This window comes from Myotis myotis, unplaced genomic scaffold, assembly GCF_014108235.1.
Source record: "Myotis myotis isolate mMyoMyo1 unplaced genomic scaffold, mMyoMyo1.p scaffold_m19_p_10, whole genome shotgun sequence".
NCBI classification, from domain to species: domain Eukaryota; kingdom Metazoa; phylum Chordata; class Mammalia; order Chiroptera; family Vespertilionidae; genus Myotis; species Myotis myotis.
Window position 1 is genome coordinate 38,396,181 of NW_023416314.1, and position 25,719 is coordinate 38,421,899.

The window sequence follows — 25,719 nt, forward strand, 5'->3', positions numbered from 1 at the left end:
GACTGGTCTGAAGGGACCGTCAGTCCCTGGTTGTCTGGGAGTCCAGAGCGGCTTCAGTGCCCACACTCCCTCCTCTGAATTCCAGGGTTTCCCACTGGACTGAGGGCTCTCTGAGGGCTGGGCCCGGACTCCCCAATGAGGCCAATTTTGTTTTATTTTTCTTCAGACCCTTGTGGCTCTGACTTTCAATAGATTGCAGCGAGGGAGCTGCTCTGCTACGTACGAAAATTTTGCTCCCCAATTTTTGGGAGTTTGCACCATCTCCTGTGTGGAGTCCAGCCCAGCCCAGAGGCCGGGTCTGGGGCTTTGGGAAGAGTTGGTACCTGAGCGGGTCTTGAAGGAGCAGCAGGAGTGACCAGCAGGAGCCCACATCCCCTTCCCCCTGAGCCTTTGCCCCTGTGGGTACAGAGCTGGGCAGGCCCTGGTGACTGATGGGGCCTCCCCACCTCTGTCACTCTCCCCCCAGGTCGCCCTAAGGCTTCCAGAGCCTCCAGTCCCAGCACCTTCCCAGCCTCCCCCCAATGTCTCTGTTTCTATCCCGTCTCCTTCCTCACAAGTTCAGGCTGCTGGGGATTCTGTTTTGGTTGGAGGGAGGAGGCGGAGGTGTTTGCGTGTCTGGCTCTTTCCTCCTTTCTCATTCCCCCTCCCTTCCTCAGGCTTGCCTCTCAGGATGTTTCCTCTGTCAGCCTGGCTCTGCTCCAGCCTCTCCCCTCCTGGGCAGGCAGCAGCCGTCCTCTCCCACACGGGCTCCTGTGGGCTGTGGCTTTCCAGAGTGTCCGTTAATGCCTTTGCCCCAGAGGAGGGGTCTGCAGGGCACGGCCCTCAGGGTGGGGGCACATCGCCTCCTCCTTCCTCCGTTGTTTAAACCCACATCTCCTGGGAAATGAGGCCCACTCACAGCTGCCTCCTGCTCTGCATGGGACCCTGGGACCTCCCCACTCTGGGCCTCGGTTTCCGGGGGGCGGGGAGCCCATGGCCAATGCGGCCCCTTGGCACAGTGTCCATTTGGTAGTACTTTTGTGCTTCTTTGCCAAGGATCTCTACTTCTGGCACGAGGGCATTGGGGAGCTGCCCCCACAACTTGGCAGTGGCTTAGAATGTAGAATTGGCATTGCTTTCCCCCTACCCCTGCCCTCACTTCTCCACATCACCCGCTGGGGACCCTCACTGACCCCCTCTCTTTCTGCCCACCTTGGCAGAGGTTCCCAGGGTGAAGCAGACCCATACCCTGTGGGCCTGATAGATTTCAGCCTGGGCCTTAGATCCCCAGCACCATGCACTGTGCCGGGAGCGGGGTCGCGGGAGCAGCCAGGGCAGTGGAGAGGGGTGTGAGAGCGGTGAGGAAGGATAAGGTGTTGAGGGAGCGCTTCTCAGAGGAGGTAGAGCTGACCCGGGGTTTTGAAAGGTGGGTAGGAGTTGCACAAATAGGCAGGTGGGAAGGGCATTCCAGGCAAAAGGAGCTGCTGGTAGAAACTCTGAAACAGGGGTGTGTGATCAGGGGCATGGGGTATGTTGGGGAAGTGGCTAGAGGGGAGGCTGGAGAGAAGGATGTGGAAGGCACCTCTGATCAGGGCGGGCACCTTGGCCTGCTGCAGTGATGCCAGCTGTTAGTCCCTTCAGCTGGGTCCCAAGGCCTCTGTGCTGCAGGCCTGGGCTAGGAGGGCAGGCAGGCAGTGCAGGGGTGGGCGCTGGGGCCTGGCCAGGCCTTGGGACTGTGTAACTGGGCTGCTCCCCTGGGCCGAGCAGGTGGTGGGATTAGAACCTGTCAAGGCCAGCTGATTACAGCAGGCTTTATCACAACATGTAAAATAGAACCAGGTTCAACGGTGGTCTCCATCATTTCCTGGCTGTGACCCTGGGCAAATTATTGACTTCTTTATACTGCGGTTTCTTCTACAATAAAGGTAATAGAAGGTACCTCTCAAGATTGTTACATAAATTAAATAAGGTAACTTGTGTAACGTTTTCCTTTTTCCTTTTCCCCTTCCTCCCTCACACTCCTCTCCTTCTTAGCAGGGCTGGCCCTGTAGACTGAGGCCTGAGGGTAATTTAAGGACTCCCGGCATCCTCAGCCCTGCTAGCTTACCCCTAAATCTCTCCTCCCACAAGGCCCTGGATTGGGAATGCTCTGGTCAATATGTTTTCCTAGGGCGATGGGTCTCAGTGTCTCAGGGCCCCAGCATCAGCATCACCTTTAGAAATGCAACAGTGAGAAATGCAAACTCCCAGGCCCGCCTCATACCTGCTGAATGGGGACTTCTGTTGGGCCCCCAGAAAGCTGGGTTTAACAAGCCTCCCACGTGATTCTGACGCAGGTTCAAATGTAAGACAGGTGCCCAAGGGCATCTCAGTGGGAGGAGCCTGGCTTTGGGCCTGGAGTCAGAAGACATGGATGCCCAGGGGATCGACTTCATGGTCCTGTGAGTCACACAGCGCCCTGGGCTCAGAAGGGCCTCACGATGGGTCTAAGGCTCTTCTGTCTCCATCTGGAAATCTCAACAAGGGGCCCTGCCTTTTCATTTTGCCCTGGGCCCACAAATTACGTGACGGGTCCTGGGTGCAGGTCAGCTGGGTATCCTCGGGGAAGTCACTTTCTCTCTCCCAGTCTCACTGCCCTTATCTCTATGGGGGTGGTAGTCCCCATGTTCTAGAGTAACTGTGAGGATTAAACGTGATGCCTACGTTCAGCAGTTGGCGTGGTGCCTGTCCCAGGCAGTGGAGAGTGGCTTCCTGAGGCGGTGTGCCAGCCCTGAGCACACCTCTGGGGAAACCATGGCTTAATGGGGCTTACGGCCTGGAGCAGGGAGACAGCGGCCAGAGGTGCACGCTGTGAGACATGCTCTCGGAGTGCCTAAAGGGGGGCCCTGACCTAGTTGGGGGGGGGGGGGTCACTGAAGATCTCCCTGAGGAAGTGCCTAATGAGTAAAAACCTGCCATGAAGTGAAACCCAGAGGACGTGAACTCGGGTCCGAGTGGACAGGGTTGTGCCGATGGAGGCAACGGCATTACGATGTGCTGTTCTCCTAGTTATTAATGACCGATCTTCGGGGCAGGCTGAGGTGAGATGAGTAGTCCTCGAGGGAGGAGACGGGCCACAGGGACTAAGGCGGGTCGGGAAGCAGCCTTGGCCTCGGGGCCTCACGGCCTGGTCTTCCCTTCAGAAAGGCTCTCGGCCACAGCTGGAGTAGGAGGGGGCCTTGCCCAGACGCCTCCTGCAGCAGGGCAGGATTGTGGCTTTGCCAGCTGGTGCCTCAGGCAGGCACGTTATTAATCCTCCGGAAACCTCGGCTTCCTCTTTAGCGAAATGGGCCTCAGAACCCCCTCTCAGCGGCTGTGGTGAGGTTGACGGGAGGTGATTGCACGGAAGCCCCAGTACAGCGCCGCCCGCAGGGAGTGCTCAGGGCACCGTCTGCTGCTCTTACCCTCATGCATGTGGAAGCCGGAGCCCGGGTTTGCATCAGAAGCCCCTCGCCCCTCACAGTCTTGCTTCTTGGCGGTGGTGGAGGGGTGTCCTTTTTTTTTTTTAACTCTAAGGAAAATTAGGCTGATAATCCCTTTCCTAGAGGTGATCAGATGAGATTAAGGACTAACCAGCTTTGGGGGCCCAGAAGCAGAGGCTAAGTGGCCATTTTTCCCGTGGGGGTCCGGGTTGGGGGCTGGCCCACCAGCTATAGAGCAGAGACGGGTGAGCTGCCCCATCTGGAGTCCTCAGTGCAGGCCTGGCTCTCAGTGGTGACAGCAGCTTTAATGTATCACAGGCTGCACTGCGCCAGGCACTTCCCATGCCTTCGTCAAGAAAGACGCGAGCATGGCCCTCCTTTTAGAGGTGAACCAGAGTGATCCCCTATTTGCCCAAGGTCACCCAGCTAGTGAGTGGCAGACCCCAAAGCCTTAACCACTACCCCAAACTGACTCACACTGTGGGGCCGGGGCAAGTCCTGTATTGCTCTGGGCCTCAGGGTGGAACCTGATGTTCTCTGCGGTCCCCTAGCCCCAGTGTCCTGGGGCCTGCGCCTCTGGGAGGGCCTGCCCCCGCCCCCCCGGGTGTTGATACCACACACCCTGTCCTGCGCCCAGGCTGCTGTTGCCTGTACTGTGCAGGAAATGGCCAGCTTACTCCGGCCCTCTCAGCTCCAGCCTCCCAGGCCTCCTGCCATCCTGGGCTGGCCCCGGGCCCTGCTCCCTCTCCCTTACCCACAAGGAGGAGCAGGCGTGGCCAGAACCCATGGTTTCTCCACCGCAAGTGCATGTGGCCCAGGGCTGGTGGGGCTGGAGCGCTGTGGGAGATTCCAAAGTTAGAAAGTGTTTGGTGGCTCTGGGGAACTGACCAAGGTCAGTGTGGCTGGAGGGTGTGGCGGGGAGGAGCAGAGGAACATGGGAGAGGAGGTTGAGAGGGAGGGCAGGGGCCAAATGGCAAAAGGGTTTATGGGGAGCGGTTAAGGGCTTTTAGGCAGAGGAGGGACTTGATCAGGTTTGCATCTGAAATGACTGACATGTCAGGTATGGAGCACGTGTAGCCGTTAGTCATGGTTGTGATGCTTCTCGTTGAGTTAGTCATTTATGGTTACCCAGATACCACTTCTTATGAGCTGTGAGACCGTGGGCCAGTCACTACCCCCGAGACCTTATTTTCATCACCAGCAATGTGGGAAGAAGGTTAAGGAGCCTTCCTCCCAGGGATTATATCAGGATTAAAGAGAGATCATGATGGGATTTCACAGAATCCCCGTTAATCCTGCAAACTGACCCACCCAGCCCAGCTGTGCAGCCAGGGCCCTTCTTACCTTCCTCCCTGGTTCGCCATTTGGAGCAGGACAGGACTCCATCACCGGTTCCGGAAGGGCCCAGCCATACTGTAACCCCTTGCAGGCAGAGCTTTACTTTCCCCGGATCCCTTCCTGTCCTCAGCCTTAGCCCTGCACTGGCCGACCCCTGCCTCCTCCTCAGACTCTCCTCAGCCCGGAAACCCTGCCCCAGGGGCTCCGGCCTTAAGAACCTCAGAGATTCCCAATTAGCCAGTGTGGTGTGGAGTGGAGGGTGCAGGACCTGAGGAAGTCACGTGCCTTCCCTGAGCCTCAGTTTCCACTTCTGCAAAATGAGGTTGGAACTGCCCACCACATTAGTCTCCTACAGTTTGTAACAGGTGACCACCGATGTAGTGGCCTAAACAACACACATTCATGCTTTTGCAGTTCCAGAGATCAGAAGTCCTGAAGTGGGTCAGCAGGGCTGTGTTCCTTGCAGAGCTCTAGGGAAGACTCATTCCTTTGCCTTTCCTAGCGTCTAGAACAGTGGTTCTCAACCTTCCTAACGCCATGACCCTTTAATACAGTTCCTCATGTTGTGGTGACCCCCAATTTCATTGTTACAAATTGAATATAATTAAAGCATAGTGATTAAGCACAAAAACAATATGTAATTATATATGTGTTTTCCGATGGTCTTAGGCGACCCCTGTGAAAGGGTCGTTTGACCCCCAAAGGGGTCGCGACCCACAGGTTGAGAACCGCTGGTCTAGATAGAAGCTACCTGCATTCCTTGGCTCCTGGCTCCATCCTCCGTCTTAAAGCCGCAGCGTAGCACCTTCCAGTCTCTCAAAGCTTCTGTCGTCACCTCGAATTTCTCTCTCTGACCCTCCTGCCTCCCTCTTATACGGACCGCTGGGCCCACCCAGATGATGCAGGGTAGTCTCCCCATTTCCAGATCCTCAACTAAACCCCATCTGCGAAGCCCCTTTTACCGTGTGAAGCAGCATCCACAATTCGGGGGATTAGGACGCAGGCATGTTCATTATTCAGCCTGCAGGGTAGTGTGAGGAGTGAATGGGACGAGGCTGTGAAAGGCTCAAACGGTGCCTGGGACATGGTACTCGGTCCCTCAACACACTTTCTTTTCCTGCCTTCTCTGGGCCTGTCTCCCCCGCACAACACGAGGCCCTGCCCATGTTCGGCAGTGGGATCTCACCTTATCTAGAGCATGCGGTACCCTTGGCCCCGCCGGGGATGCCGGGGATCCCAGGGAAGCAGCAGAACTGAGCCCTGCCCCTAGGATGCCCCCAGCGGCCCTCAAAAAACATCCCCTCTGAGCCAAAAAGAAAAGAAAAAGGGAGAGAAAACCCAGGGACATGGACAACAGTGGTGATGGTGGATGGGTGGTCGGTGGAGACTGAAGAGGGCAGAGAGGGGATTAAAGGTGATGGAAAAAATAATATAAAGCAATTAAATGGGGGGGAAGCACCGCCCCCCCCCCCCCCGCCCCTTCTCCTCCTCTCTCACTAGGACAGACCTCCTCTCAGTTCCTGGCCTGCAGAGCATTTCCCATCATTCCCAGGGATGGCTGATGGGAAAGGCTGAGCTCACCGATCCCTGGGGAGGGCAGGGGGTGGAGGGAGGAGAGGCCAGGAGAGGAGATTTACAGGGGGAGAGGTCGAAGTTATCAGTGCTCAGGATGAGTGGGAGAGGGTGGGGCGGGGCCTCCAAGCTGGGCCCTAAACAATGGTCAGCTCTTTCTCTACCTCCTGGGCCTGGCCCCTGGCCACGCTGCTCTGTCCCTCTGCCAGCCACCCCTTCGGAGAGGCCCTGGGACCGGAGGAGTGTGTATGTACGTTGGGGATAGGAGGAGGGTGTCAGAGACCAGCAGGGGCCGGAAGTGAGGGATTGCTGCCTGGCACAAATGGCCTTTGTGAGGAGGGGGCCATCTCAGCCAGCGTCCATCCCCACCCCTCCCTCTGCTCAGAAGTCAGTCCCGTTTGCCCTTGGGCTCATCATCCGCCTTTACTGCGCCTCACTTTTCTTATTTCTCTGTGTGTGTGAAGGGGGCAGAGGCAGGTAATGACTCCATTGTGGGATCGGAGAGAATTAAGTGAGATAGTGATTTCGAAACGTACACTCTGCTGGATAAGGCTGTGTAATTCTGTGCAAATGCATGTCACTTTAATGTTCTCTCTTCCACACCTTGACAACCTGGCCAGCTCCTAAGCATCCTTCAAGTCTCGGCTCAGATGTCCCCTGCTCTCTGCAACGTCCTCAGCAGCCAGCACCTGTTCATCTGGAAAGAACTGAGCCGCACCCCACCCCACCCCCAAGTTACTGTCCCTCTCTTAACTCCCTCTGGTGGTGCCTTGTGCAGGATGGTTGGTGGCACATCCACCATGTATGGGCAGTGCATTCACCACAGACCCCTCTGCTTCTCAAGGTCACTGTAGTTGCGGCAGGACAGAGGCAGGATGGTGAAGGCACCGGGGGAGCTGGCCTCCCGGGGTCTGACCTGGGCAAGGTCCCCACATGGAAGTTTAGCCCTTAGACTTGAGCAGGCCCCCTTGACTGACACAGAAGAGACCCAGCTGAAAGCTGATGCCAAGTCATCCAGGTACAAGGGCCCTTCCCTTTGTGTGATATGAATGCTCATGCCCGTGCCTGGGACCTCCTGCTGATAATCAGTACATCAAGGGGGCAATGTCGGTCGTGAGGTTCCCTGATGAGGGTGAAAGCTGAGGGGGGCTGCCCAGGCCTTAAGGAACATATTTCATCATCTCATCCATCACACTCGAAGCACTCCCCGGAGGCCCATGTCCCAGTGCCTGTGGCCCACTAAATACAGAGAGCGTGCCAAATAAATGCTGGGAGACGCGGCATGGTGGTCAAAGGCTCCTCCGCGCCCTGGCTGTGTGTTCTTGCATGTGGACTTAAGCCCTTTTCCCCACTAGACCTTAAGCCGCATGAAGGTGGGGCCCTGGATAGCCCTGTTCACCCTGGTGCCTCTCGGTGCACTAATCCTACCACATATCGAACCTGGACTGTGTGCCAGGCCGAGGCAGATGTCGGCTTGTTCATTCCCCTCAACACCCTGAAGTAGGTTGTGTTACCCCACCATCCAGGTGAGGACGGGTGAGGTGAAGGACCACTAAGTGCCAGGATAGGGGTCCAGACCCTGTTCCCAATTGCTCGTCCCACGTCTATCAGCATTTGCGTGACCTCCGTGGGGCTCAGGGAAGCATGAGCATCTAGGTCAGGGCAGGTGCAGCTGGTTCCGAAGCTGTCGCTTCAGACAGGTTGGTGGACAAGGAAGAGGCCGGCATCACTCCCCCGGCAGGTTCTCCACAACCTCCCAGGAAAAAGAGAGGCCACCGGTGTGAGGGGCAGGGGCAGGGTTTGGGTGGGTCTGGAGGGTGTTTTTTACTAAGTCCCAGGTGTGGTTTGGGGAGAGGTTTGGCGGTGCCCCAGGGTGCTCCTCCCTGCTCGCTGCCTCGCGTTCAGCTGCTCTTGGCTGACTTCACTGTGACCACTTCACCGGCAGGCCTGTGTGTTCTTGGAAGTAATGGAAATGCATTTCTTAAAAATGCTCGATAATTCAGCCTTGTCCTGAGAACAGGCCTTTGTCTCTGCCCAGCACTCTGGCCTCCCAGGAACTCCTCATACCCATTATCTCTTCCCAGCTGCCCAGGCCCCTGTGAGGTAACATGACCCCCGCTGAGAGCCGGTGAGCCAGCGAAGGCCACGCTGGACAGGGACCTGCCCAAGGCCACCCAGCCCATCTGTTTCTTGTGGTGGTTGTGGTGGTTGGTATTTTCACCACTTACAGAGCCCTATGTGCCAGTGCCTCATGTAACACTCCAGACCCTGAAATGCAGGCTGACGGAGAGGCAGGCCTGCCCAACCCCCAGCCCTTTATGCTTTGATGATGCACCTTCTCTGTGCCCAGCACAGTCCCTGCCCGGGAGCAGCTCTCATCCTGGGAGTGCAAACGGCCGGGAGGTATCCAGGAGATTGGCATCCTTAGCCGGGAGGCACAATAAATCCTCCCTTGAGGGAATGGTGCCTTTTTTCCCCTGTGTTTCTCCATAGTAAACATGATATAAAGTACCTAGCCCATGACAAGTAAATGATAAATCTTAAAATAATTTTTCGTTTTCTAAATTTTAATAAAACGACTCAGTTAAAAGTTTCAAAGGGAGGATAACTAGGATGTCTAGTTGACTGATGAGCACATGTCTTACATTGTAATGCTGCTCTTTTAGAGAACGAACCTCTTACTCCCAAACTATACCGTCTAGGTTGGGGCGGGTGGAGCTGGTTCCGAAGCTGTCACTCAGACAGGTTGGTGGACGAGGAAGAGGCCGGCACCGCCCGTTCAGCCAGCCTTCACCGAGCCCGGTTTGTCTGGGCTCCGTCCTGGGGCTCAGCTGCTCTCTCGCTCTGCCCAGTGAGCCCATAAAACGTGCAGGCAAAGCACTTTGTGGATCGATGCTAACTAATAGCAGTTCCCTGGAGCTGACACGTGTGTAGGGAAGAAGATGGTGGAGGCAACTTAGACCAGGCTCAGGGCCGCCCCCTGGGGAAGACTGGTGATGTCCTCAAGGTGGGACCTGGGCAGGGCTGTAGTTTTCCTCCCCCGTCGCTTCAGCCGGAGTGGGCGTTCAGAGTTGGGAGACTGGAGAGTGGGGGGTTAGTGGGAAGAGTTTTGCCCAGTTAGTGGCAGAGCCAGGAGCAGAGACCCATTCAGCCTACATATTTGGACACATCCAGGCTAGATCTAGGTACACAGCCTGTCCTGGGCCTCCTCTTGTCAGGGCTCTCCCAGTGGCCCACTCCACTATCTCTTGAGAAGCTGATGGCCCTGGCCAGGACAGACAGCCGCTGGCCCCTGCTCAGACACATGGCTGTCTCAAGGATGGCAAGGAAGCTTCCGTTTAGCTGAGGGCATGAATGGGAAGTTGGCATGGGGCCTTGTGCAAGGGATGATATGGGCAAGTCTGCCCCCAGTGCTGCCCCAGGGGGAAGCCCTTCGCTGTATCTTAGACCAGTGGTCGCCAACCGCTGGTCCGTGGACCACTGGTGGTCCGCGAGGTCGGAAAGGTTGGCGACCGCTGTGACTCAGACTGAGCAGAAGTCTAACAGGGAACTGTTGAGGGGATAACAGATGGGGATTGTCCCTCTGGGAGTTCCTGGTCTGATGGAGGAGGCATGGTCTTGTCCTGCAGGAGAGAGGCTCCTATCTGATGGGGGAAGGTGGCTCCTGGTCCCTGGAATTTTCCTATATAACGGACAGGACATGGTCCTTGTCTGAGGAAGGAGGTGTGACCTTTATCCTCAGAAGCCTCCTAGCTGATGGAGGAGTCATGGCCACCTCCCTCCGGGAAATCCTTATCTGATAGAAGAGGTCTGACCTCTGTCCTCGGGAAGGCCCCCTCTGATGAGGAGACTCATCTCTCAAACTCTCACTCAGGAAGTCCCATCTGCCCAGCCGGTTTGGCTCAGTGGATAGAGCATTGTCCCGAGGACCGAAGGGTCCCGGGTTTGGTTCACATCAAGGGCATGTACCTTGGTTGCAGGCTTGACCACTGGCCCTAGTTGGGCCACGTGGGGAAGGCAATCCATCAGTGTGTCTCATCCACAATGTGTCTCTCTCCCTCTCCCTCTCCCTCGCCCTTTTGCTCTCTTTAAAAATCGACGAAAAAAATTTCCTCAGCTGAGGATTAACAAAAAATAAATGACTAAATAATAACTTAAAAAAGAAGAAGACGCTCTATTTGATGGCTTCTGCTGTTGCCTCCCTCCCCACTCTCTCACTCCCGATTCTTGGGGAGCCCAGGTCTATAGGCAATGGCCACAGAAATCTGGGCAGAGCAATGTGCAGGGCAGGCAGGAAGGGAAGAAGAGCGACTGTAGAGGAGCCCCTATAAAAGTAAGGGTGACAGGGAAGATTCCCAGTGGAGGTGCCTTTATGGGACGGTCTGATGGACAGGAGTCGCCTAGCTGTGCCGAGTATCCGCTGGGGATAAAGGGTGGAGGCCTCCAAGGCTGGGAAGGGAGACATAAGTGCTCACTCCAGGGAGCCCTGTCTCCATGCAGGATGGACTGCTGTGGGGTGAAGGGCCCCGGAGACCCTCACCCTCAGCGGGTCCATGCACAGGCCGAGTGCTGCCAGCCCAAAGACATCCGCCCTCCAAGGCCGGAGAAGCCCAGAGGAGGAGAGGAAACAGGACGCGTATCAGGAACGCCTTTTCCTTTTCTTTGTAACTAACCCCTCACTTGGGGCTGGGGAGAGCCGCTCCTGCAGGGCCTGCCCTGGCCTGGTCGCTACTGCCTGCAGCCCCGGCTCCAGCTCCTGCTCCTGCTCTTCCAGAACCTCCCTCCATCCCGCACAGCCCCCTGCCCGCCTGCAGGGGCTGCTGCTCCTGGGCTGGTCCCGTAACACCTGTAAGATGGGGTAAGACTTCCTATCTGCCTCATAAGGAAGCTGGTTTTTCTCTTTATAAAAGAGTGACATAATTGAGATGTGCACTGAGTGCTTCCTGTGTGCGGACCTCTGGGATGGTCAGTGGTAGGAACAGGTGTGGGCATGCAGGAAGTCTGGGACTTGTCTGAGAAGTCAGGGGGCATCCGAGTAGAGATGTCCCAAGGCCGGTGGGTGTGAGGTCAGAGAGGGTCTGGCTGGAGGTGGAGGTGTGGGCTTACCAGCATCTGGTAAAGTGGCCCAGTGGGTGGAGTCACTCAGAGATCTGCTTGTCACGGGGTCTGGGAAGGGGTGGAGGCCAGGCTCTGGAGGCCACAGCCAGCGGGCTCAGCAGCGGAGCCTGTGGAGAGCTGGACACACAGCAGGATGGGGGCCCTCAGCTAGGGCTCCAGGGGCCAAGAGGACTGGGCACTGAGATGGGGTTACTGGATGGTGCTCCCAGGGGATGTTGAGGCCTTCACCTCAGCAGGCTGGTGTGGTGTGTGGGGAAGGATGGGCCACAGATGAGGAGGTTCTAAAGGTAAAGTTGCTCGGACATCCAAGAATGTGGTCAGACAGACTGGCATTCTTTTATTTTCTCATTATTTGAGTTCATCCTCTGCTAGCTATCGGGCTACTGCATTTATGTGGTATGTGTATGGTGTAGGTGTGTGGGGTTGTACGTGAGATGGTGTGGGGTGTGGTATGCAGGTGTGCATTTGGGATGTGCTTAGTATTTGTGTGCGTGGTGTCTGTGTATGTGTGTGGTGTGTATGTGGCATGTATAAGTGTGTGTGTATGGTGTACATTACTGTGAGGAGTGAAGTATATATGGTAGTTGTGTGGTATATATGTGACAAGTGTGCACAATGTGTTTGTGATGTCGTGTGTGTGATATGTGGTGTGTTGTGTATAGGTGTGGTGGGTGTGGTTCTGTAAGTATGTGTGGGGTGGTGTCTGTGGGTGATGTGTGGGGTGGGTATGGTGTGCGTGGAGTGTGTGTGGATGAGATGTATAGCGTTTGTACATGGGCCATGCTCATATCCTGGTTTCACAAGGCATAGAGCAGGCTGGTGCTGAGCTGTCCGCCTGGGCTGGGCCTTAGAAGCATCCAGTAGGCTTGTGAATTTCTCTTCTCTACTTAGGGTTACACCCAGTGGTGCACTGGTAACAATTTGGCCTTCCGGAAAAAGGGGCTGGGGTTGTGGTATTTTCCAATTTCTGTGGTGTAAATTCTCACAGTACTAACATGATGTCATTGAACATGGAGCTGGGAAGAAGTACACGGTAGGACACCATCATATAGCATTCCCACCATATTGATTAGTAGACAGAAGTAGATCATTGTATATCAGGTTAGGATCATCATAGTAAAATTTAGTAAAATAATTAGTGATACATTTTGAGTATGCATTCCCTTTGTTTTTATTTCTTTATTATTTTTAATTTTTTTAAACATAAAGTCTTTGTTTATTATTGCTATAATCAAGACAAAATCTCTTAAAACAATTAGCCTTGATAATGGAAATATAATCAGAATCATTATTCATGAGTTTACAGTTTGATCTTCTCTGCTGCTCAGACTTCACTCCTTGTTCTTTAATATAATTTATTTCATTACGGGTTTAGATCAGGATTTCTCACCATCAGCACTATTAGCACTTGAACTGGGGATTCTCTGTTAGGGTGGGGAGAGGGATAACCTGTGTATTGTGCAGGCAGCACTAGATGCCAGTAGCCCCTTCGTACCCACCCCCAAGTTGTGACAACCCAAAATTTCTCCACAGTTGCCAAATGCCCCCAGTATAGAGCCACTGGCAAGGGCTGTGTTAACAACTAGCTCACCAAATTCCTAAGAATGTGACAGTTGGCTCTTATGAGCCAGCTCCAGCACATCAAAGGCACCTTATCTGGCCAAATGTAAGGCATAGATTCCCCACCTCCCTCCCCAAATTCTTTCTTTGGAAAGAGCTGCCCCTTAGGCCACAGCTGTCAGTCCTTATAGAGCCCCGGGCTACAGAGGGCTCTCAGTCCCCATAGGCCCCATAGTGGTTGATAAGTGGACTCCCCAATGCACCACCATACCCATCTGTTCTGATGTTTTATGAAATGGGAAAATGGGAAACATATAATGCTTCTGAATTAATATCTCATTTTAATATAGTATACTAGAGGCCTGGTGCATGAAATTCGTGCACTCCAGGGTCCCTCAGCCCGGCCTGTGCTCTCGCAGTCTGGGAGCCCTCGGGTGATATCCAACTGATGGCTTAGGCCTGCTCCCTGCATCCTTAGCACCACTGCTGCACTCACCAGCTGTGAGCCTGGCTTCTGGCTGAGCAGTGCTCCCCCTGTGGGAGCGCACTGACCACCAGGAGGCAGCTCCTGCATTGAGCATCTGCCCTCTGGTGGTCAGTGCACATCACAACGATCGGTCATTCCACTGTTTGGTTGATTTGCATATTAGCTTTTTATTATATAGGATAATTCTATATTCCTAAAAGTTTATGTGTTCAAATTGGCAAACAAAACAAATACAACTTTGAATATAATCTTCCCGCTGGGGAAATAATGGACCATGTGTGTCTGGGGCCAGCTTGTATCTAACAGGCTACTGCTGAGGCCATACCTGTCCACCGTGTCTCATCCTGGTGGCAAGGCTGTGCCCGCTTCAGATTCGCCACTTGGCCCAGGTCCTATTTTTCCAAGTTGTGGGCTCAGAGTTTGGCCTTTGTTTATTCGTTTATTCAAAATATTTACTAAGCACCGACTGTGTACCAAGGAAAATGAATCCCTGAAGGAAGAGGGTTCCTGCTCTCAGAGTGTGTCAGGGTTTCAGTTCCAAGGCCGTCCACTGATGGATGGCCGCGTGTGGATGCTGCAGGGATGCAGAGCAGGATAGAGGAGAGGGAAGGGGCGGTGCAGCTGTGTCAGTGGCCTGGAGCTGAGCTGGGCAGATATACATCATCTCATTCCACCCTCCCACACTGCTTTTGAGGGATGGTTCGTTTATTTGTGGAGCACCTGTCTCCCTACTTCAGAGTGCAGGTAAGAACAGTGCCAAGGCCAGAGATGGGAAAAATAAAAGGAGGAAGAGAAAGGAGGGAAGAATGAAAGATGGAAGGAAAGAGGAAAGAAGGGAAGGAGGTGTGGGAGAGGGAGCAAGCAGAGCCTCCCCCATAAGAGGAGTCAGGGCAAGGACACTTTAAGCTGAAGCAAGCAGGGAAGGCTTCCTGGATGAGGTGACATTGGGAAGGAAGGATGGAAAGGCTTGCCCAAGGGAGAATTGATGGAAAGGCTAGTACAGAAAGAGAGAAGAGCAGGGTTTGTCCCTGGAGATTTCTGGGATGTGAGGGACTAAACTGGAGTTTAGTTTAGTCCTAAACTGTTGTGTTTCATCTGAGAATGGGAGGGAGACAGACAACTGAAAAAACCCTCCCTGTCTCCAGCAGGGGCAACATCACCACCTCCTCCAACCCCAAGGCCTTCCTACCTGAGCGACGTCTTGCAGGAGCTCTCCCCTGGGCCCTGAAGGGGAGGGCATTGTGATGCCAGGGGACTGATGATAATAACAGTAATAATTATAGTACCACTGATGTTGGCTTCTCCCTATCAGTTCCCTACTAGGTACCAAGTCTTTTTTTTTGGTACTGATTCCTTATAAATACCTTGAACCTATGGGGTAGATATCACCCCATATTCCAGACCAGGGAGAGTATTCCTCAGAGAGGATGCTAAACTCCCCCGAGGTCACACCAGACTCGGGCAGGGTCTGCTTGCTCCAGCGCCACACCCTCTCCTCTGCCAGCAGCCTCCCCTTCCTGCCTCTCGCCCCTAGAGAAGGCTGGAGAGCCTCCAGCTGCCGTCTGTGGGCTCTTTGGGGTCCAGCTGCCAGCCCACGTGGTGAAATTTTCATTAGCCTTCGACTTTCAGAACTCCAGTTTCTTGGGCGACCAGAAAACAGGTTATGCTCCTCTAAGAAACGCTCCCCTTCGTCATGGCCACCTGGTGGCTCCCCCCCTTCCTCACTCTGCACCCCCTGAACATCTCCACAAATATGGATCACGGGTAGAAAAGTGAAGCCGTGAAGGCAGCAGGAGGCTGGAGGAGTTGCTGTCTGCCTAGAAGCAGGGGCCGGAAGCTTGATTTGGCCAGACCTCCCTTCCTGCCAGACACCACTGTGTGCTCTGCGAGCCTGCAGAGGCCAAGGGAGCCCCGAGGGATTGTGAGCCAGGACGTGACAGGGGCACCAGAAGCCTGGGGCTCACCTCTGTGTCTGTGGCCCTGAGCACACCAGCGGGTCTCTGAGCCTGAGTTTCCTGGCCCCAGAGCAAGACTCCTTCCTCCCTTGGGTTTTGGTCTCTCCATCTGGGAAATGCAGCAGGCTGCACTGTGACTCCCCAGGCTCCACAAATCTGTGAAATGGGGGTGGCGTTCCCCGCCTTCCTGCTTCCTCCCCTTCCCGGGCTGCCCTGAGAAGCAGGTGCACTAATGGTGGGTAAACAGGCAGGCAGTGTTCTGACATAGGCCGGCTGTTCGGTTCTGGCGGAGCAGACAAGCCCGTCCACAAATAACTCTGCTACCAGGGAGAGTGTGATAAGGGCCCTAGAAACCTCTTTGCTGCCACAGCCACCTGCTCCTCACGCCTTCCTGCTCCCTGACGGCTGTTCCCACACCCAGAAAAGTGGGTCAGAATGTAGGGCGGCTGTACCTGAGTGTGAATGCCCCCTGCATCTCCCCACACTGCCCAGCTAAGCCGTGGTGGCTGTCAGAAGCAGCAGTGGGGGCAAGTTATGGGGTCCGGAGCATCTCTGTGTCCAAAATACAGTCCCAGCCAATCATTCGTCCTTCCCCCAAATGCCCATGACTCCCCATTGCTTCTATGTGGTCCAAGATCCTTAGCTGGGTTTCAAGACCCTTCACACCCAGCCCAGGGCCCGGCGCATGGAGGTGCTCCGGGACTACCCGGCAGTGAGTGGACCCTTCTCTGGCCCATTCTCCTCCCTGGTGCTCCTCTCAGGTACTCGGGACACATTTCAGCTGTATCAGTCTGCGCGCTATCTCCCAAGCACCCAGGGGACTCAGTTGCTCTCTTCAGACCTCTGCCTGCAGTGCTGTCGCTTCCCCGCTGAGTGTTCTTCACAATCTCCCTTCTGGCTACGTCCTCCCTAGAAACCTTGCTTGGCTTCCCAGACAGAACCACACATCTGCACCCAAAAGATGATACTGTGAGTGGCTAAAGGTGTGACCTCTGGAGCCAGGCTGCCTGGGCTCTAAAATCTAGCTCTACTCCTCACTAGCTGTGTGGCCTTGGGCAAATGTGACCTTTGATGCTCTTTGCCTCAGTTTTCTCATCTGTGAAATGGGGATGACAGTAATACCTCCTTATAAGGTTGTTGGAAGAACAAACGAGTTGCTATTTATAACATCCTTAGAGCAGGGCCTGGGGGAGTTTTCTGATGTTGACTGAAGACTGAGTAATATTTGAAGGTCTTCCCACATTCACTGTTGGAAAATATATAACATTTTCCTCCAATAGGAATTTTCCAGTGCTCACAGAGGAATGAATTGTTAGCAGTGCCCTCTCAAGTCACTGATGGGGACTCCGCATTCACGGAGTCCTGCCCCAGGATGAGTCTTCTGATATTCAGACATGTTTTGTCTAAATGATTTCCCATACATGGCCCGTTCATGGGGTTGCTCTCCTGATGCTGGCTTGATGACTTTGTTAAGTTATTCAGGTTTCTCCTCTGAAAAAATGTGAATATTTAGGTGGAATAATATAAGATCCTAACGTGTGTGAAGTGCATATGTAACGGCACCTCGCTCATAGGGAGAACTTAATGCACGGGGGATGTGGAGCTTGGTGGGTGTCTCTAACTTGGTCTGTTGTCAGCGGGGACCATGATTGCTTACCTTAATGCCCCCCCCCCCCCCCCACACACACACACAGAGCCTGGCCGTGGTAGGGCCAGTGTGACTGTGGATAAGCAAATAGTAAGTGGGAGAGCCTTTGGTCAAAGCTGAGCCGACGCCTGTGCTGGGTGTGTCAGTTATATTCCTGCCTCAGCTGATGGTGTCTGGGACCCTGTTCCTATGAAGCATTTTCTGAGCCCAGTGTTTATTGATCCTGAGAGCCAACGGGAACCATAGACAGATGAGCTCCCTGGAGTCCACTCACCTAGAGAAAAGGATCATTACCAACCGCCATCTATTTAAACTTCATCCATACTCACTTTTGACTGATTCTCTCTTAGACCATTCATTCAACAACATTCAACCTGTATTTATGTATTGAGTACCTAGTGTGCCCCAGGCACGGTGCTATGCCCCAGGGGTCAGTGTCAATAATGCAAATAAAACCTCTGTTCTCATTGAGGTGATATAAGTGAAGCAGAGGGTGAGTAAACAGACCATTACAAAGTGTGGGGAATGCTGTGACCCGGGGGCACCTGGGTGTGGGAGTTGGGGGGTCTAACCCAGTCTTGAGGGGAGTCAGGGAAGGCTGCCTGGAAAAGGAGATAGCTGAGCAGACATCACAGCACAGGAGTTCTAATCACTGGCACTGCAGGCCTGGGGAGGGATCAGAGGGATGTGGACTCTGGATTGTAAAATTGTAGAACCACAGAGTCTAACTTCAAAGGATTCGGAGTCATAGGGTCCATGTCTCTACTTTCCTTACAATATTTTTTCCAGACTCTCTTTTCTCCAGCACTGGAGATCTATCTTGTTAGGGAAGCCCTGGCAACTTTATAAAGTAATTTATGTTTATGGTACAAAGTGGAAAAATAAGAGATATAAAGAAGTAGGTGTGTGGGTAGAGGGAGTCTTAACCTCTTTTAATATTTAAGCATATGCCCTTTCCTTTCACTTTTTTTTTTTTTTTTTTGGCAGGGCAGGGGGTGGGGATTGTTTTTCGTTTTATTTTTGAAATTTAGATATGCCCTGGCTGGCTTGGCTCAGTGGATAAAGCGGCCTGTGGACTGAAGGGTACTGGGTTCTATCTGTCAAGGGTGCATGCCCAGGTTGCGCACTGGATCCCAGTAGGGGGTGTGCAGGAGGCAGGTGATCAATGATTCTCTCTCATCATTGATGTTTCCATCTCTCCCTCTCTCCTCCTCTCTGAAATCAATAAAAATATATTTAAAAAATAAAATAAAATTGAGATATAATTTACATACTGTAATAGTCACAATTTTAGTGCAAAATATCATAATAGTCCCAGTTTTAGCTTGTTCACAGGTTGTACAGCCATCACACTGTCTAATCCAGAACATTTTCATCACCCCGGAGAGGAACTCCTCTCCTTCAGCAATCACTTCTCATTTCCCCCTCGCGCCAGCCCCTGGCAAGCACTAATCTACTTTTTGTCTCTATGTACTTTCCTATTCTGGACATTTCAGATAAATGGAATCAAACAGTGTATGGTCTTTCGTGACGAGCTTCTTTCACTTAAAATTTTCAAGGTTCATCCATGTTGTTGCATGAATCAGCACTTCATATCTTTTTGTGGCTGAATATGATTGTATGTAATATCACATTTAAAAATACATTCATCAATTGATTAACATTTGTTTTATCTTTTATGACTATTATGGATAATGCTGCTAAGAACATTTATGTACACATTTTTGTGTGAACATCTGTTTTCAGTTCTCTTGGGTGTATACCAGGAATGGAATTGCTGGGTCATAGGTTAACTCTATGCCTAACTTTTAGAGGAAATGCCAGACTGTTTTCCAAAGTGACTCCACCACATTACATTACCACCAGCAATATATGAGGGTTCCAGTTTCTCCACATCCTTGACAACACTTGATATTATCCTTTAAAAATATATATATTTTTTTATTGACTTCAGAGAGGAAGGGAGAAGGGAGAGAGAGAAACATCAATGATGAGAGAGAATCATTCATTGGCTGCCTCCTGCATGCCCCCAACTGGGGATCCAGTGCACACCCCAGGGATGCGCCCTTGACTGGAATCGAACCCAGGACCCTTCAGTCCATAAGCCTACGCTCTATCCACTGAGCCAAATCAGCTAGGGCTATCCTTCTTTTAATTATAGCTATGCTAGTGGATATGAAGTATCTCACTGTGGCTTTGATTTGCATTTCCTCCATGACTAATGATGTTGAACAACATTTCAGGTGCTTATTGGCCACATGTATATCTTCTTTGAAGAGATGTCTATTCAAATCCATTGTCCATTTCTAATTGGGTTATTTGCTTGTTTATTATTGAATTGAAATAAGGTCTTTATATATCCTGGATACTAGACTCTGATCAGATACGTGATTTGAAAACATTTTCTCCATTCTGTGGGTTGTCTTTTCACTTTCTTGACAGTGACCTCTGGAGCTCAAAAGTGTTTAATTTTGATGAAGTCAGTTTTATATATTTTTTCTTTAATTGCCTGTGATTTTGGTGTGAGATCTAAGAAAGCATTGCCTAATTCAAGGTCATGTTTTCTTCTAAGAGTTTTATAGTTGTCGCTCTTACATTGGGTCTTTGATCCATTTTTAATTCATTTTTGTACACAATGTGAGCCAGTGAGTCTAACTTCATTCTTTTGCCTTTGGATATCCAGTTGTCCCAGCATCACTTATTGGAGAGACTGTTTTTTCCCCGTTGATTTGTCTTGGCTCCCTTGTCAAAAATCAATTGACTATAAATACATGGTTTATTTCTGGTCTCTCAATTCTGTTCCATTGATCTATGTCTATCTTTATGGAAGTATCACAAAGTCTTGATTACTATAGCCTTGTAGTAAACTGTGAATTCAGGAGTGAGAATCCTACCACTTTGTTCTATTTTTCTTTTTCAAAATTTTCTTTTCTTTTGGCTATTCTGGGTCATTTGCATTTCCACAAGAATTTGAGGATCAGCCTGTCACTTTCTGCAGAAAAGCCAGTGGGGATTTTGATAGGGATTGCATTAACTCTGTAGATCAATTTGAGGAGTGTTGCCATCTTATCTTTTTTTTTTTTTTGTATTTATTGAGTACAAATTGAGCTCATAACAAATGTATTATTTTGAATCTTGATTTATTATGCTTAATATTCTATCCTAGGCATTTCCCTGTGTTATGGAAGATGCAAGCACAATTCCAGTGCAATGTAACATTCCATTGTTTGGCTGTACCACACGGGATTATAAACTCTCAGTTGTTGGGTAATCTATCATGGAAGGTACTCTGTTCTGGGTCCCTCGTGGTGCAGGTCTCTTCCTACAGGCACAAATGAACAGTGGGAGGACTGGTGGTTCACTGAACAACAGCAGAATATTAGTGTAAAGTTGATCAACAGGTGGGCAATGGGGCTATCTGGAGAAGCCAACATCCTGGTTCATGGAGAGGTGACCTGCCTCCAAGAAAAACGAATACAGTGGACATGCACCAGCCCTTAATGCTCTGCCTAGAAATGAGATGTGACACTTCTACTCCTGTTTCATTAGCTGGAGCAAGCCACACGGGCATGCCTGACTTCATAGGACTGGAGAAATTTGCCTGGATTTGGAGGGGGTTGGAGTATTGGTAAATATAGTAATATCTACTATACCCTTGCTACCTGTACCTCATGCTTATATATTCTATTCCATTAAACCAACAATAGCAAAGTGCTGGTGGCAGTTCTTTAAGTTGACTTCATTATCATCTAATGGGTTGTGATCCTTGGTTTGAAAAACATCGCCCTATCGACTTTCTTCTGCCCATGTCTCATGGACCATATGGCACACCCTAGGCAGAGCTGATTGGCCCGGGTATGGGACACCTGACCAAAGTTGGCCAATGAAATTTCTCTCCTGGGAATTGGAATTGGGCCATTCAGCAGTTAACAGTGGGAAGTGAGTGAGAGGCAGAGTAGGAAGAGGGTCAGAGTGAGAGCCAGATGCAAGCCAAAATGATGGAAAAGCAGAAAAGCCCCGAGTAAGCAGAGAGAGTTGGTCCACAGAGACAATGGAGCAGCCGCACAGAGAGCAGTGCAGCCGGGAGAACATGCAGCCCCAGAGGGAGAGGTGGAGAGAGAGAGCAACCGTCTGAGAGGCTGATGGCTTCCCTGATCCCGGCTCCAGCACCAGTGCATCCTGCCGGCGCATTCTTCCCGTGAGATTTTTTGTCTCCTTATTGTACCCCCTCCTCCTTTTCCAGAGCTGCCCTCGGTGGGTTTCTGTTCCTTGTCTCCAGTGAGCCTTAGTCAGCTAGAGCACCCCTGGTGTGGTCTGTATGGGACCTGGCTTGGACTCTGAGAACCAGGCTTGTGGGGCATAGACGGGACTCGGGTGGGGGTCGGGGGGCGGGTAAACTAACCCAGCCATCCCACAGTCTGGAAGTTTGGCTTGGACCACAGTCTTGTGCGTTTGTGTTTGCTCTTCAAAGCGAACGGGCAGAAGCCTTCTGTGTGGTGCTGCACACATGGGGATCCCGGGACCTGGAAGCGCCCCACGGGGCCCGTTTGCTGACAGCATTGGGGTCAGGAAGCTGGTGGAGTTGCTTCAGGGAGGGTTTGATTGTGTGACAGGTGGAAACGTAGCCGCAGTTCGCCTGTCTGACCCTTGGTTTTTTCATCTCGGAAATGGGATTGTGGAGGGCTCAGCAGTGTTTCTGGAAGAATACTTCGAGACGTGACTAGCCCTTAACATGCTCTCAGGTCACGGGCAGCTGCTGCTGTTGTTTGAGGAAACCATCAGCAGCCCAGCTCCCTGAGGAGGTGGCCTCAGGGGCTGACTGAGTCAGTGACAGAGCATTCCCCACCCCTGGCCATGCTTCCTGCTTCTGGTCACCCTCCTTCTCCCCCTCACCTTGACTGGCCCTTTCATTTCTCCCCTCCCCTCTCCTGCCCTCATTTCCCCTCTTTTCTGCTTCTGATCTGGATAAAAGCACCTGCTGTAGAAAGCAGCAGGGCTGATAGAAAGCACCCGCTTCTAGAGGCAGAACTGGGTCTGGATCCTGACATAGCCCCTGGCTTGCTCTGTGTTCCTGGGCAAGTTGTGACATCTCTCTGCACCCCTCGTTTATTATCTATAAAACAGAGGTTATAATGGTCATTTTACAGCGCTGTTAGGAGCAACAATTAACTAGGCACTTAGCAAATGCGAGTTCCTTCCTAACTCCCTTCCTCCCTTTTTTATTATCTCAGCCTGGCCCTCAGCCCCTTCTGTGCCCAGGATGTCACTGTCCCTCTCAGGGATCTCCGGTCCCCTCTGCAGGTCCAGCCCTACTTGGGAGCTGCTAGTTCAAACCATGTGATCTGAATTTTTTTTCTTTTCTTTTCTTTTTCTTTTTTTATTTTATCACTTTAGCAGTTATTACGCTCCAGCTGACTGTGGCATCTTCACACTCCAAATACTGATAAATATTTATGAGGAGGAGAAAAGCTCAGAACTCCTAGGGGAGGTGGGGGAGGAGTGTGCCAGGCCCTTCCTTGCAAGCCAAGCTCAGACTCAGCTGTGGTCCCTTGAGCCCCAGATTAAGGGGTAGGTGTGGGGGGCGGGGCTATGGAGGCAACACAGAGCCCCTTCCACTCCCCTTTTCGGAGGAATGACTGTTGCTGAGACACGGTGGCCTCACCCTGCCTGGCCCTGGGTTCCTGATGGGCCTCCTGCTCCTGGGGAAGGATTTGGGCTGCGCGATCCCTCTTGGCTGCGTGTGGGCCTGCTCCACGGCCCTGAGTCTGCTCCATCTCTCTCTGCTTCTGACTGTTTCTTTCTCCCTCTTTCTGTTTTTTGTTTGTTTTTTCATTTCTAATTCTATCCTTTAAAAAAATCCTCATCCAAGAATAATTTTCCATTGACTTTCATATATAGTGGAAGGGAGAGGGGGAGAGAGAGAGAAACATTGATGTGAGAGAGACACATCGATTGGTTGCCTCCTGCATGTGCCAGGGCCAGGGATCGAGGTTGCAACTGAGGTCTGTGCCCTTGACTGGAATCGAACCTGGGACCCTTCAGTCAATAGGCTGATGCTCTATCTACTGAACCAAATCGGCTAGGGCTCTAATTTCATCTTTTATTTTCACACCTGCCAGGCCATGTCTCTCTCCTGCTCTCTCCCTCCTCCAACATGTTCTCTTATCCCCTGGGTCTCTGTCTCTCTCTTTCACTTTTCTTCTCTCCCTCCCAACATTACTCTGATGGGGGATAGGCGAGGGGGTCTCAGGCTCCCACACCCAGCTGCGGGGCAGAGGGCAGGGGCGCTGCCGCAGACTGCAGTGTGCTTCGGAAGGCAGAGTGAGCACTTGGCGGAGTCCGGGACCAGGCCTCTGCCTGACTGTATCCAGTGCTCTTCTGTGTGGCCATGGGCACATCCCTTCTCTTTCCTGGGCCTCAGTTTCTCAGCTAATTCCTTCACTCGATCATTCACTCACCCACTCAACTAATATTTACTGGGTCCTTGCTACCTGCCACTCATGAACACATTTATTCAACACCTACCAGGCGCACTCTTTTAGGCACTTGGGACGCATCAGTGAAGAAGAGAGAGAGACAAAGATGCCAGTCCTGGTGGAGCTGACACGTTAGCAGAGCAGACGGGCATACGTGTAATCAGCAGTTACGGAATAGATTAAAGAGAGTGCTGTGGAGAAAGGAAAAGCAGAGTGAGAGAAGGAGCGGGAGAGTGGGGGGCACAGGGAGAAGGCCGGGGCCTTAAGGCTGGGCCACAGATCGATGGGGGGAGAGTGCCCCAGGGGAGGGGACTGCTAGAGCGAAGGCCCTGAGGCAGGAGCCACCCTGGTGAGTTGGAGGAACAGCAAGGAGGCCCTGTGGCTGGAGGAGCGAGGGAGGGAAGTGGGAGTTGATGCTGGGAGGTGAAGGAAGCAGGGCAGGCTCTCAGACAAGACTTGTCCTCTGCGTGACCCGGGCGGAGTTTGAGCGGGCGAGCGGCATGGTCTGACTTACACCTGCTGGTTGAAGAACAGACTGCGGGGCCCTGGCCAGAGCCCCGGAGAGCTGTCATGGCAGCAACAGTGGCTCGGGTGGGGGTGGGGGTGGGGATGGTGAGACCTGGCTATGCTGGGCACTGTTCTGGCTCTCAAGGTTAGACGGCGCCTGAAAACCGCTCCAGGCCCTTGTCCTCGGCCCTGCAGGAGCCTTCCCCGGGGTGCGACATGCTAACCCTCTTTCTCTCCACAGGGTGTTCAAGAAGGCGAGCCCAAATGGGAAGGTGAGTCTGCAACAGCTGCACCCCAGCTCCTCCCTGACCCCGGACTCTTGTCCTCCCTTGGGCATGTCCACTGACCACGCAGGACCCCCCACACCCTCATCGGAGGCCCTTGGGAGCCTTCGCCACAGCGGGAGGGGTCTCCTCAGGCGTCTCTCCAGGACTCTCAGGAGCCCCTGCTCTGGGGTGGGGAGACGCAGCCAACCACAGAGAGAGTTCAGCGTGAGTGCAGTCACTGGAGTAAGTCCCAGGGCCTCAGGGCACTGCCCCCCCCGCCCCCCCCCTCCCCAGAGGCCCTGGAGCCGCTCTGCTGAACCGTGGTGTCATCTCATTCACAGGCCTGCCCTGCTTCCTTTCTTCGCACAGGCCCCCGCCTCTGTCCTGCCTTCCTCTCAGTTCAGCAAACAGATATTACTGACATCATTCATGTCAGGTCCCAGCGAGTGGGTGGGGGTGGGGAGGGTATATAAAGATAAATAAGGCACAGCCCGAGCCACCCACAGCCAGATGGGGTAGGCAGACATGACGAGTGATCCTTTCCATTTAAAGTGGCAGATGGGTGATAAAGGGCCGTCCAGGGGCTGCGGGACCCAGCCCCGTGGTCAGGGCCGGCTGCCCCCAGGAGGTGTGTTTCCAGGCAAGGCAGGGTGCAGAGAGCATCTGGGCACCACATACGTCATAGGGCGTGTGGCGGGACCGTGGCGGTTGCATCTGAGTGCCCAGAGGGAGGCCAAGGGAGCCGGAGCTGAGGTGGGGGAGGCTGCAGGGCAGGGTCCTGGGAGTCTGGGGCAGGCTTAGTGGCTGGGACTCCGCCTGGGCTGGCGAATGGCACCTCGTGTGCTAGCGCAGCGGACACCACCAGCCACCTTTCCTGCTGAGCCAGGATTCCATCCTAGATTCCGTCTCAGCCCAGGGCCCCAGGCGCTCCTACCCATCGATCAGAGTTGGCATTTGGATGAAACCCATTTGTCATCTTACCTCTGGGCACTGAGGAGCCATTAAAGGGTTTTCAGAGGGGAATAGCATCGTTAGATTAGCATTTTAGGAGGGCCAGGCTGGCTAAGCAGGGGGTGTGAGGCTGCAGGCGGCAGACCACGGAGCGGCTGGTGCGCAGTCCAGGCAGGAGTGGCTGTCGGAACAGAGAGGAGGGGGTGCACTGCGAGGCTTTAGGGGTAGTGGAGGAGCAGGAGGTGTCTAGGATGACCCTCTGGATTCTAGCCCAGGGTCTGCCCTGAAGGATGGCTGCCGAGGGGGGCACCAGCTGCGGATTCCTCGCTGCTCCAACACCTTGCCTGGGTGGGTTTCTGCCAGACTGTGCGGAACTCATGCTCAGAGCTTCACACCGGCAT

At 52.9% G+C, this 25,719-nt stretch overlaps 1 protein-coding gene across 7 annotated transcripts in view; it reads left to right on the forward strand.

The window, feature by feature from the left end:
• Positions 1 to 25,719, forward strand: part of ARRB1 (arrestin beta 1) — a 72,193-nt gene that overhangs the window by 22,523 nt on the left and 23,951 nt on the right. For all 7 annotated transcript variants that reach the window (XM_036324958.1, XM_036324954.1, XM_036324955.1 and 4 more), the window contains exon 2: positions 24,343 to 24,373. In XM_036324958.1, coding sequence (XP_036180851.1) covers positions 24,343 to 24,373 — 31 coding nt within the window. The remainder of the gene's footprint in view (positions 1 to 24,342; positions 24,374 to 25,719) is intronic.